The sequence below is a fragment of the Panthera pardus genome, unplaced genomic scaffold, assembly GCF_024362965.1.
Source record: "Panthera pardus isolate Hobbes unplaced genomic scaffold, ASM2436296v1 HiC_scaffold_11, whole genome shotgun sequence".
Lineage (NCBI taxonomy): Eukaryota > Metazoa > Chordata > Mammalia > Carnivora > Felidae > Panthera > Panthera pardus.
In genome coordinates this window covers 64,010,806-64,023,992 of record NW_026526666.1, presented here as the reverse complement: position 1 = coordinate 64,023,992, position 13,187 = coordinate 64,010,806, and the positions used below count along the sequence as shown (strand labels likewise).

Below are 13,187 nucleotides of genomic sequence, written 5' to 3'. Positions count from 1 at the left end.
CTCAGGCTGGCTGGGCACCTGTGTGCTGGGGACCCAGGGTCTGGTGGCAGGCCTCCTGCAACAGTCCCGGCCAAGGGGGCCTTAGTATCAGCTGCTTCCCAACACCAGGGACGAGATGGGAAAGGAGGTTGTGTCGTGGGGACCCAAGAAAGCCGCATTTGGAGCAGCTGTGCACGTGTGTCTGCTCACACTCAGATGTGGGCACACACAGATGCAGGTACAAATGGAAGTGGACACACACAGGCATAGGCACGTGCTGACTTGGGCACACATACACGAACATATACACACTGACACATAGACAGTTACACACATCCAGGAAACAGTGAGTCAGAGGGTCTCAGGGTTTCTTTTGCTCTGCCAACAGAGGTCCTGTTTATATGTTCCCACCCCTAAGAGAGAGGCAGTGGCTGGGGAGGAGCGGGAATGTCCAGTATTGGGGACTGATTGCCAGATGTGCTGTGAGCGCCTCCAAACACCGTCCTGTCACATGCTCGGGTCCCTGAGGCCCTAGGCCCTCTGCATGCCCGACATTTGGGCCAAGATGATTAGAGCTCCGTTACCCACCATGGTCTGTCCATTCCCAGCCATCTACCCATCTCTCCAGCAGGTTTTCCTGCGTGCCTGCTCTCTCCAGTCAGTGTGGTGGGCTGTGGGGATAAATGAGGAACAAGCCAGGCCCGTCACTGCCTGCATGGAGCTTACGCCTGCTTCTGTGTAGACGCTAAACAGTTACAGAAACAGATAACTGCAATGTGGTCAAACGTTTAAGGAGTAACAAGGAGCACCTGAGCAGTCTGGGGGTGCTAGGAAGACTTTCCCGAGGACGTGATGCTTGCGAAGACCACAGTCCCCCTGCAAAGAGGGGAAGGTGCAGGGGGAGAGGAAGGGGCAGGGGCAGCCAGGCTGGGGGAGTGGGAAGATCTTTGGAGAGGCACCTTCCTGGACCGAAAGGCAGCATGGCTGGGGGAAGAGAGCAGGACCAGAGAAGCCGGGAGGCAGGCTGGGCCAGATCACACAGAGCTCTGCAGGCCGTGTACAGAGTTCGGGACCCCTTTCCAAGTGCACTGGAGAGCCACTGCAGGACTTTGTGAGCCCGTGAGGAGGACACACCAGGACAGGGACCCTTCGGGAGGCTCTTGCAGAAACCAGGTGAGAGGTGAACTGTGGTGGCCCCGAACTGTGATGCTGGCAGTGAGCAGAGGGAAATGTGGGCTCGGAGAGAAGTTTCGGAAGCAGACCTGACAGATTTGGATGCGGGCCAGGCAGAGGCAGAGGCAGAGGCAGAGGCAGAGGCAGAGGCAGAGGCAGAAAACAGCCCCTAGATTTCCTGCATGAGCAACCAGGAGGACAGTGAGAAGAAAACCTTGTGGACAAGTCAGAGAGGGAGGAGAGGCCCTCGCCAGGACCTTGGCCAGGGCAAAGAGGGAGGTAGATGCCAATTTTAGAATAAGACTCACAATGACCTTTGATAGCCTAGAAGGACAAGACAGGGACTGACCAGCTAGATTGTTCTGGATGGCTTGTCTCCAAGAAGGAAAATGTGTGTGTGTGTGTGTGTGTGTGTGTGTGTGTGTGTGTGTGTCTGTATTGGTGATGGTGGTGAGGGCACTGTTGGCAGAGGCATAGCCATAGGTTTTGTGGGATCCGAAGCTTATACTATTTGGGGCTCTCTTTAAGAAAAAGAATATTTTTTTGTTTGTTTTGTTTTGTTTTGTTTTGTTGTTAAAAGGTACAGGAAGGCCTTTGCTAGTGAAGCCTCACCAGCTTCGTGGTGATAGCCTATGGTTGGAGGTTTTGGCAAGAAGAGTAGCAAAGGGGAGGGTGTGGTCAAGGAGGCCAACTGTGGGCCCTGAGAAATGACACACACTTGTCTGAGGACAGAGTTGACCAGTGGGGAGCCCCTGTGGTTGGAAATGGAAGGGAGAAATGAGGACTTTAATGAGACAGTGATGGATAATAGATTTTCAGGTTTTTCCTGTTCTTCATTGTAACCTCCCCGCCGCCCGCCACCCTGCCCTAGTATCCCCAGACCTCAGTAAAATGGAACAGGCTGCTGAGAGGAAGCCTGAGGCATGGTCTTCTTTAAGGGAGAGGAAACTAGCACCCAGGAGTGGAGAATTCCAAGTGAGGAATGCTAGCTTCGACTGGCGTGGGGGAGGGCTGGAGACACCCTTTGGTAATGGAATAGGGACTTGAGCCACTCTGGGTAGGAAAGAAAGGAATCACCTGGAAGATGGGAGACTCCAGGTTATTCAGATTAGTGGATGCAGGTTGCAGAGAAGGGTAGATGCAGGAAGGGACTGGCTCCCGGCCACTGCCGGGGAGGGGAGGAAGCACATACCCATGGTGGCAGAGAAGATGACGATGCCCAGCACGTTCATGCCATCGGTGGTGTCAGGCTCTGACTTGTAAACAACCTCGGGTGGCGGGGTCAGGTCCAGGGCAAAGTTCTGAACATGAGAGCCGTTCTCTTCCTGGACCCCGTAGATGAGGATCTGCCGAGGAGGGGCCTCCTCTGATGCCATCTTGGGGGATTTGACAACGGGGGTGGTCTTGGTACGGTACTAGTGGGTGACACCCCAACCAGGAAGGAGTCAGGACCAAATATTGTTATTAATATCATCAACAACAATAATAATATCTTGGAGGCACATTTGTATATAGTCAAGAACTATTTGATGGACGATAATCCTGTGAGGTAGGCAGGAGTATCATCAAGATTTTACCAAAAAGAAAACTGGGATTCCGTCATCCAAGTACGCCCTACCCAGCCATGCTTCTATTAGTCCCTTTCACCCTCTCCTTCCTTCTATGCATCATCACACCCATCTGGGATCCCCTCTAACCATCTCCTCTTCTACCCAGATAATTTTCTATTCACCCATCTATCCCTTCCAAACATCATTTTCCATCCACCTAATAGCCAGCCAGCCCTGCCTGCCACTGATGGAAACTTGGGCCTTCTATTTGAAAAGCTCAGGTTGCCCCAAGCCTTCTGGAGGAGAAGACGTCTCAGCTGCAAAGCCCTGAGCCTCCATGCTGTCTACCTTTCCTCCTCTGCCCCAGGGAATCCTCATTCCTCAGGCACTAGGAGTCCAAACAAGGGAAATTTCTAGCCTCCCAACACCACAGTATCGATAAGGTAAGCCTTCTGGGGCACAGGGTGGTGTGGAGAAACCAGTTAGGAAATATATGGGACCAGAAGTTTCTGTGCTTCAGTTTCTTCATATGTAAAATGGGGGTCACAATACTATCTGGCTCGTTTGAATAAATGAGGCAACACACGTAAAGTGTTTACAGCAGTGCCTGGCGTATCTGGCCTTATGTGGCCATTACTGCTGTTATTACTGCCATCACTACCGTCAGCATTCCAACATTGGACTTTCTGTGTTGGATGCCAGGGATATGAAGATGAACCAGACGTGAATTCTGCTCTGAGAGCTTTGGGGAGGGAGTGACTTACTTTGCTTCAGAGGATCAGACAGCTTCACAAAGAAGGGGATATTTGAGTTGGGTCTTGAAGGATGGGTAGGAGTTTGCCAAAAGAAAAAAGGGCATTCCAGGTAGGTATGAAGCAAAGGAACATTCACTCTTTCTCTCTCACACCTTCAATAATTTCCCGTCACTGTTGGAATAAAACCCAAACTCCCTGGCCTACCATTCGGGGCCCTTCACTATCTGGCTTATTTCGTAGATAAAGACCCAGGAGATTAGGAAAGATACAGAGATTAGCTCAAGATTTCACCACTCCTTATTTTGGAGCCTCCTATCCAACCCTCAACCTCCTCCTTTGTGTCCCCAGTCCCCAGTCCCCAGTGCAGGGACTAGCACAGGCAAGGGGGTCAGGAAATGCTCGCTGGATTGTCAACTAATCAGCCAACATTTTACAAGGGGAAAAGCATTAGAAGTTATTAGAAGGGCAGACAAAAATTTGTGCACAAGGATATTTACCATAATTTCTAAAAATGGAAAAACTTTGAAAACAACCTAAAAGCCTACCAAAAGGGGGCATGGTAATAAACTATAGCCTGGCCTTATCACGGGCTCTTGTCTCACTGCTAATATTGTATTTTAAAGAAATGCTTAATAACCAGGGAAAATGCTCATGATGTAATGGGGGTGGGGAAAAGCAAGACACACACTGTCTATGAACCGTTAACCTAATCTTATTTTTCTAAAACATATTTATGCAGAGAACTAAGACTAAAAGTGTACCAACTACTGTCACTGTTGCTTGGTGCTGGAACAAGAGATGATTTTATTTTCTTCTTTGTATTTTTTAGTATTTTCCTAACATTTTACACTGAACATCGTTACTATTCTTATTACGGGGCAAAAGGATTCTTTTTAAAAAGAAAGAGAAAACAGGCTTAGAAGCCAGACAGACCCGGGTTTTCCTACCAGCGCCATCATTTACTGGTGGTATAACCTTGGGCAGATCTTTTAATCCTTCTGTGCCTCAGTTTCCTCATCCGGGAGAGGCGCTGGCACACTGAGGGCAGGGTTACTGTGAGGACTGACTGAGACAGTGGGTGTGAGCATGGGTGTAAACCTAGAGCACAGTGGCTTCCCCCCACCCTTGTAAGTTCTCTTCGTCAGAAGCTGGAACCCAGGGCAGGGGTGTGGCCATGGGAGGCTGTGAGGATCCAGGTCTCCCCACCTGCCCTCCTCTCCAGCATCCGGCCCCCAGGAGGCAGGGAGACTTGCTGGGGAAACCTGTCCCTTCCCAGCCTGGCCCAGGCTGGTCCTGCCTGCCCTGCTCCATCGCTCTGGGATCCACTTACCTGTTTGAAAGTGGCTTCCACCAGGTTGGCTGGGAACATGTTCCTGGGAAGAGAGTCAGCAGTTGAAGAATTCCACAACCCAGCACAGGAGGGCCTGTGGGTTCATCTGAACACCCCGCTTGGCAGGCAAGGCTCTCCGTGACCTAGCCCCACCTCCCTCTCCAGTCTCATCTCTTCCCCACCCCCCAGTACTCAAAGCTCCAAAGGCAATTGCATCCAGTTCCCTAGAAACACTGCACACTTCTCCAGCAGCCGGCCCTTCGTCTACACTGTTCCTTCTGCCTAGAATGTCCTTCCTGCTTCTCTGGCTACCTCGTACTCCAATTAATCAGAGGCCAAGCCTTCTCTGATTGCTGGCCGACTCTGTGGGCCTTCCCTTGTGGATCACCTGTGTTCCAGCCTGCTGCAGTGTGGCAGCGGCTCAGGGGTCTGCCTCTCCCACAGATTAGGCCTCCTTGAAAACTCAGTTGTTCGTATCTTATCTGTGCTGCACAACACATGACTTGGCACATGAATGAGATCATAATTCTTGTTAACATTGTTTTCATAAAGCTAAAGGAGGAGGGTGCTTGTCCTATCAGATATGAACACCTTCTGTAAAGATATAACTTTAAAGTGCAGTATTGGGGCGCCTGGGTGGCTCAGTCAGTTAAGTGTCTGACCCTAGCTCAGGTCATGATCTCGCGGTCCGTGAGTTCAAGCCCTGCGTCGGGCTCTGTGCTGACCGCTCAGAGCGTGGAGCCTGCTTCGGATTCTGTCTCCTTCTCTCTCTGCCTCTCCCCTGTTCACACTGTCTCTCTCTCTTAAAGTGCAATATTGACACAGCTGTCAACAGAAAAACCAATAGAACAGAACCTATAGCCCAGAAACAGAACCATCTAAATACTTCATTAAAAAAATAATAAAGTGTATTTTTTTTTAAGTAATCTCTACACCCAACACGGGGCTTGAACCCACAACCCCAAGATTAAGAGTCCCACGCTCTTCCAACTGAGCCAGCCAGGTGCCCCTAAGTACTTCATTTTTGATAAAAGTTGCTTCACAGATCAGTGAGGAAAGGAAGGACTTATTATAGAGCACTGTGTGGCCGATCAACTATTAAAAGAAAACAACAACTTAGAATCCCTATTTATACTTTGTGCCAAAATAAATTCCATATGGGTTAAAGAAATAAGAAATTAAAAAAATGAAAACATAAAAAGCTAGAAGAAAATATAGGTTAATATTTTTCAGATCTCAGAATATGGAAGGACCCTCTAAGAAGAAAATGAACAATAGAAACATCAATAGATTTTACTACATAGAAATTAAGAATTAAGTGGGAGGGAGGGGAAAGTGGGGGATGGGCACTGAGGAGGGCACCTGTTGGGATGAGCACTGGGTGTTGTATGGAAACCAATTTGGCAATAAATTTCATATTAAAAAAAAAAAGAAATCCACCACACACACACACACACACACACACACACACACAAAAGAATTTCTAGGGGCATCTGGGTGGCTCAGTCAGTTAAGCATCTGGCTCTTGATTTCGGCTCAGGTCATGACCTCATCATTCATGAGACCTTGCCCTGTGTGTGCTCCATGCTGACTGTGGAGCCTGCTTAGGATTCTCTCTCTCCCTCTCCCTCTGCCCCTCCCTCTCTTGTGCACGTGAACACGCATGCACTCTCTCAAAAAATAAATTCATTAATTAAAAAAATTTTTTTAAAGAAAATAAGTTAAGAATTTCCTAAGAGCAACATGGTATCCTGGGTGGGATTCTGGGGCAGAAAAAAAAGACATTCGTGGAAAATCGGTGAAATCCAAACACGGTCTACAATTTAGTTAATAGTGTTGTACTAATTTAATTTCTTAGTTTTGACATCTGTGCCATCATTCCGTACTTTGCTGACTTCAGGGAAAGCTGGGTGAAGGGTATGTTTGTAAGTTTTCTGTAAACTTACAATTATGCCAAAATAAAAGGTTAAATAAATTGAGAATTCTCTGAGACAGATTCACATAGAAATAGAATTATAAAGCAAATGACAAACTAGGGAAACTATGTGACCAAGTGTTATCGTCCTAAATCTGTAAAGAGCTTTTACCAATCTTGTCTTTGTCTCCTTGTTCCTGTCTCTTCTCTCTAGAACATCAGCTTCCTGGAAGGCAGAGGTCTCTCTGTTTAATTCACTGCTGTGTCCCCAGCCACTGGAAGAGTGCCTGGCACATAACAGGCCCTCAGCAAATATTTGCTGCATAAATAATTTGACCACAAAAATATTAATACCTCAACAGAAAAACGATCGAAAGTCATGACCAGACAATTCACTTTGCAAGAGAAGGAACACGAGTAGCCCAAAAAAGCTTTTTAAAAATGCTCAACTTCATCAATAAATTAGACTTCCTTTTCGCCTATCAAGCTGGCAAAGGATTTTTGAATGACAATACTCTGTGCTGAGGAGGTTTGGTGACCCAGACACCCCCACATGTTTCTGGCAGCAACCTTTCTGTAAAGCGACTTGCAATTCCACCTGAGGGTCTGCAAACTATTACACCTTTGTCTTGACAACCCACCTCTAGGAATCTTTCCCAAGTCGGGGATGCTAACAAAGATTTTTGTTCACATGTTTGCATCTCCTTAAATAGGCCATGTGGACTGACCTTACCACCCAGTCTTGTTCTTGGCAAATCTCTTCTTTTTCAAGACCCTGCTCATACATACATGGAATTCTATACGAGGACACGAGTATGCATTGTTCCTTAACCTCACATCCCAGCAGCCACTGTTGGAAAGCAGAAACTATCATTTTTTTCCCACCGTCGTTAAAATATAGGTTCCGTGTAAGCATATGGCAGGAGGAAGAGACCTTAGAAGGAGCTACCAAGGCAGAAACTGGGAAAGAGTGGTCATGACTTTTCCCACTAATTTCAGCTTTGTCACAAGAGAGAGAAGGAGCAGGGGTCAGGGACCAGGATCTCAGAAGCTCAAATGAGGCTTTTTTTTTTTTTTTATCCAAGTTATGAGCAGATTTCTGCCAACAGAATAGTAGCTGCCTGCAAGGGCTTTTGACATCAAGCAGACCCAAAGCACCAAAGCCAGGGTTAATGCCGGGGGCTTGCCAGACACACAGCTGCCAGAATGCAACGGTCCACTGGGCCTGGGTTCTCATGACCAAAAGGGAGGATGCCTGTGCTGTGCCAATGGTTAATAGTCTGAAAATCTCTCCTGGGCACAACCCCAGGAGGTTCGAGTGACTTACAAGGTAGTTTTCTAATGAAACCTAGAGGGAAGGCTGCTTTAGTCTGAAACTAGGAACTTTCAAAAGTTATAAGAGACCGAATGGAACTTACACCTCGTATGTACATTTCTTTACAATCTCCTTTAAAATTAGAATAATTTAAAATGTGGGTTGTGGCAGGGTTACCTACCCAGTCTCTATTCTCTCCTTCCTTACCGACAGGTGCCCTGGCATGTTACGGGACCAACAGGGCTTTGCTGTCAAACCTTGTCTCCCAGCCTCTCTTGCCAAAGGGGTGGCCAGTGAGAGGAAGTAGGAGTCATTGGGTGGTGCTTCCAGAAAACTCTTGAAAAGGAGCCTACTCAGCCAGGACCCTTTGGTCCTTTCCTCCAACTGTCTCCTTCCTGCTGGAACATGGACATACTACCTAGAGCTTCAGCAGCCTTCTTGGACCATGAGACCCACTGATGATAAAAGCCAAGTGATAAACATGGTAGGGGGAGCATGGGATCCTGATGACCATGAGCTGCCCACTGCTGGACTATTGATTTGGGAGAAAACGAAAGCCTTTACCACAGTTAAGCCTCTGCTGCTTCAGGTTTCTCTTAACCAGCAGCCGACAGCAACTCTTGACTAATACATGTGCTCATACTAGTAGTCAGTGAACTTTTCCTGTAGTCTTTAATGAATTGTACTTTTTGATTCCTGAAGAGGAAAATGTACAATATTTTCTTGTGGCTTTGAATACCCATGAGAAGTCTTCCCATTTGCCCCATGAGGCCTGGGCTCCTGGTGGCATAAATTCCGACGTAATGTGCTTGGGAGACATTAGTAGTCACGCCCATCAAGCATACACGGGCCCAGCCTTCCTGCACATCACTTGGGGCAGGGCCACAGTCTGTGGCGCTTCTCCTTACTTACTCTTTCTAAGTCCCCACTGCGATGTTCTAAACTTGCCCTTAACCCCATGTCACCAACCCATGCCCCAAGGTGGGGATTGTTCCTTTGCAAGCACAGCCCCTGAGAACTTCATCCAATCCCTGAGAGGGTCACTGGGAGCTGTAAACGGAGCCAAGTCATTAATTCATCTCTCTGGTGTTTTAATAAGATTGGAAAAAAAAGAAGAGGCCCAGCTCTGATTAGTGTTCCTCTTGTTTGGGTTGTTTTCTGTGAATTTGCACTGTGAGGAGACGTCAGTTTTCTGGAGCCCTGGGAAATGAATTCATGTCTTGGTGAGTCGTCTGGGGATGTGGCCTTTGGGTTCCTCTGGAATCCTCTTTGAGAGATGGAAGCATGTCTTGCCAGCCCTGAGTTATGCTGTGTCCTTCTTTCACTGTTCAGGTGGCCCCTCCATCCTTCTGACTTCTCATCTGTCACACCTGTCCCCACTTCCCTGTTCCTTGCCCTGGCCACCGTGTTCTCGGTCAGTTATCAACGCCAGATAGCCACCTGCTCTGGGCCAGAGCAAGGGTGAGGGGACCCCTGGAAGCCTCCCTCCTGATGTTCTTAATTTCTGCACGGCCTCCCAGAACATCAGAGCTAGGAAGGATCTCCAAGAGTGGCTCTCCAGTTCTTGTCTGTCTGTCCTAAAATGGAGGGCAGCCTGCTGCAAGGACTTGCATTTGCCCCCTCCCCAGCTCTCAGCACCACGTCTCCGCCCAGAGCAGGTGTTTCATAAAGGTGGGGCGGAAGTGACTGCACCCTAAACAGAGCGTCCCCTTGTCTCCAGTCACATCCTGTCCACTCTGCCCTGCTCCAATCCATCCTTCCCAAACTCACCAGCTTCCTGTTTCTAAAGCCAACCCCTCAGCCCGGGTTCAAGGTCTTCAAGGTTGGGTTCTGCACCATCCTCCCAACCCCATCTCCCAGAACCCACCTCCGGAAGCTCGTGCTCATGCCCTGCAGCTTCCTCCCTGGTTTGTAGGCCTCTGTGTTTCAGAACTACTGAGTGAGAAGGGATCTTGAAAACCAATGGGGAAACTGGGGCCTGGAAGGACCACACAGTGACAAGACCTCACATCCCCAAGGTTCTGGTTTCCTGTCCCAGGAAGCATGTGACCTCTCTCTGCAGTCCCACTCTCTGACTAAGAAATGGCTCCAGTGAGGTCCAACCGCTCAGCTTTGCAAAACAACTTGCCTTGGGGTTGAGAGCAACTGGGGGAAAGCCTAAAACCAGAAGGATCAATTTTCACCACGTGAAAAGAGCAGGAGCCACTCCTGGAACATTTGACTCTGACACGTGTGTCCAATCCAGAGCCCTCAGCCCCAGAGCAGGGGAGGCAGTGGTGGGGAGGGCGGGGACTCCCCGAGCACCAACTCCTTCCACCACAAGGAAAGGCTGTTTCAAATCATAGAATCCAAGAAAGGATGAATCATAGCTGCTAAATCTTAGAAATAATGGATCTTAGAAATGAAGCTTCTCGAAATTCTTCTTCCCTTGGTTTCTAGGACATCTGTTCTCCTGGTGTGGTTCCCCTCCCGTCCCTCTGCTTGCTCCTGCTCTATCGGCCCTACACAAACCTCTAATGTGGGTCAAGGCTCGCCCTGGGCCTCTGAGCCACACACTTGGCACTTCCTCCCTGTACCAGTGTGCCTCCTCACGGCTTAGACCCCAGCCCCACTGGCGACCCTGTGTCCTATGTCTGTATTCAGCAAACATTGAGCACCTCCTCTGCGCTGTTCTAGGCTCCAGGATACAGCAGGGAACAGATTTTTGTAAAGATCTAGCCCTCGTGGAACATATTTTATTCCAGTGAGGGAGTCACAAGGAGAAATAGGAAAAGTACACAGACAGGATAATGTCAGGTAGTAATGAAGGCTATGCTGAGAACAGACCATAGGGAAGCAGAGAGAAAGCAGGGTGACGAGGTTGGATACTCTGATGAGAGGTGATAGTGGTCTGGGAGATGGCGACAGTGGCAGAGGAGGACAGAAGGGACAAGGTTTGGAGTTTTGAAGGTAGGGCTGACAGAATTTGCCAACAAACTGGATGCAGGAAATGAGAAAATGAGAGTCGGTGGCCCAGTCTCCCAACCTCCGTCTCCCACTCGGACTCTCCCAAAGACTCAGATCCAGCATCCAACCATCCACTGACATCTTCCCCGGGATGTCCACACCCGCTCTGCCATTGTCCTGTGACTCGGTGAGCACACCGCCATCCAGCTGGGTGTTCAGGCCAGAGACCCCACTGCCCTCACAATCAGCACCGCCCACCTCCTCCACCCCCTCCTCCCTCCTGCTCCTGCCTCCCTCCTGTCTCCTGCTGGTTTTACTGTCTGAGCAATCCTCAGTCTGCGGTCTCCCCGTGCCCATGGCCACCACCCTGGCCCCATCCCTGCCTGTCTTCCCTTCCTCCTCCTGCCCCCCTCCACCTCCACTCTACAGCCAGAGGGAGCCTTCCGGATCATGCCACTTCTGTTTTTCAAGCCCATTTCCTGTGGCCTTTAGGACAAAACACAAGTTTCGGCCTGGGTCACAATATCCTTCACACTGATGTCCACTCCCCTTTCCCCTGGTGCCCCAGCCACGCTGAGTAGGTGACGATTTTTCCCTGCACTTTCCCTCTCTGCTCAGGACCTTTGCACAGCTGTTTCCTTAAGCCGTCATGGGCTCCTGGCTCCCCTGCCTTCTCTCTCATCCCACCCTTTACCTGGGGCACCTTTGCCGCCTCTGAGTCTGCTCTCTGCACTCACCCGCAGCCTGTGCTTCCCTCACCGCAGCCCCCACCCCCATGTTGTCCCTGTCTGTTCGTGGGCCTTTCCCTCCTCTGGGGCTAGGGCCAGGCTTGAGTGCCTGGTCCAGGGTGGCCACTGGCAAGAGAGTGAATGAGTGATGGAGAGGAGAGGGGTGGCCCATATGGAGTCTTGGGAAAGGCGGGGGATGAGATGTGGATGCATCTCTGGGTTTACAGAGCTTTCCTGGGAGGAGGGCTCGGTCCCTGGAACAGATGGTGAGCAGCATCCGCGTGGCTCAGGCAGGGGCACCATGGGGCAAATATCACTGCCCTTGGAGTTAGGCCCACATTGAATCCTGGCTCCATGACCTGCCTGCTGGATGACCCTGGAAAAGTCACGTCCTCTCTTTGAGCCTCACTCCCTCATCTGTGAGATGAGGACCGATAAGGAAAAGGCAGGGGGGGCGTGGCCACTGGGGAGGCTGGGTGCACACAAGCAAGCTCCGTCAGTCAGCAAACACCTGCTAATGCCTGCTCCGTGCCAGGCTGCCCGCTGGGACTGGGATCCCAGGTAGCTGACCCCTGTTCTGCCCTTGAGGTGTTCCCAGTCTCATGGAGGCAGACAGCGCAGTGTGACCCCAGTGGGTGGCATAGGGGCTGAGGGAACAGAGACACTGTTTGCGTGGCCTCTGTGGTGGCTTCTCGTTACCACAGTCCTCAAGAGCAGACCTTGAGCACCCCTCTCCCCATGCCCTAGCCTGCCTCTGGTAGACATGTGGGGCCAGGCTTGTGGAACCGGTAACCCCAGCCCAGGCATGGCGTCCCCAAGTAGGGTATCGGTGGGAAGAATTACCGGATAAGGTCCAGCAGGGCGTCGGCCGAGCTCATGATGGGCTTCCCGCTCTGCTCTGTCGTCTCCTTCTGGGCCGCGCCCCCCGGGTGGATGATAGAGACCATGATGATGCCCACAATGACTGCCACAAAGGTGGTCCACAGGTAGTATGCCACGGTGAGGATGCCCAGGCGGCTGGAGGTCTTGGCATCCAGGGAGGCGAGGCCAGACATCAAGCTGCGAGAGCAACGTGGGTCAGGGTCTGAGGGCTGGGCGGGGGGGGGACGGGCACTCAGGTGTACCCACTCACACCCCCTCCTGGCTCTGCCTAGCACCCTCAGAGTGCTGGAGGGATCATGCAGGCATAGGGGACCCCCTAGCCATCCAGTCCTATGGCCCCTCCATCCTGGTTTTCTGCTCTGCTCTCTGGCCCACACCTAGAGTCACCAGCCACAGACTTTCACACCTCCAGGCCCTTGCCAGCATGTTTCCTTTGGCCGGTGTCCTATCACCAGATTCCTCCACTTCCTGAAGTGCTACTCACCGGATAAGACCAAGCTCAATGTCACGTCTCTGGTGACATCTTCTTGGACTCCCTGCCTCTCCCCCAGAGTTAGGAGCTCATGGCCTCTGTCATGACCCTGGTTGTCGCTGTCTACCTGTCTCTCTCATCA

General features: G+C 50.5%; 1 protein-coding gene across 9 annotated transcripts in view; it reads right to left on the bottom strand.

Moving 5' to 3' along the window:
• The window catches only part of SLC1A7 (solute carrier family 1 member 7), a 44,998-nt gene that overhangs the window by 7,721 nt on the left and 24,090 nt on the right, over positions 1–13,187 (bottom strand). For all 9 annotated transcript variants that reach the window (XM_053895233.1, XM_053895230.1, XM_053895236.1 and 6 more), the window contains 3 exons: positions 12,535–12,750; positions 4,788–4,830; positions 2,345–2,567 (listed from right to left, as the gene is read on the bottom strand). In XM_053895233.1, the coding sequence (XP_053751208.1) occupies positions 2,345–2,567; positions 4,788–4,830; positions 12,535–12,750 (482 nt within the window). The remainder of the gene's footprint in view (positions 1–2,344; positions 2,568–4,787; positions 4,831–12,534; positions 12,751–13,187) is intronic.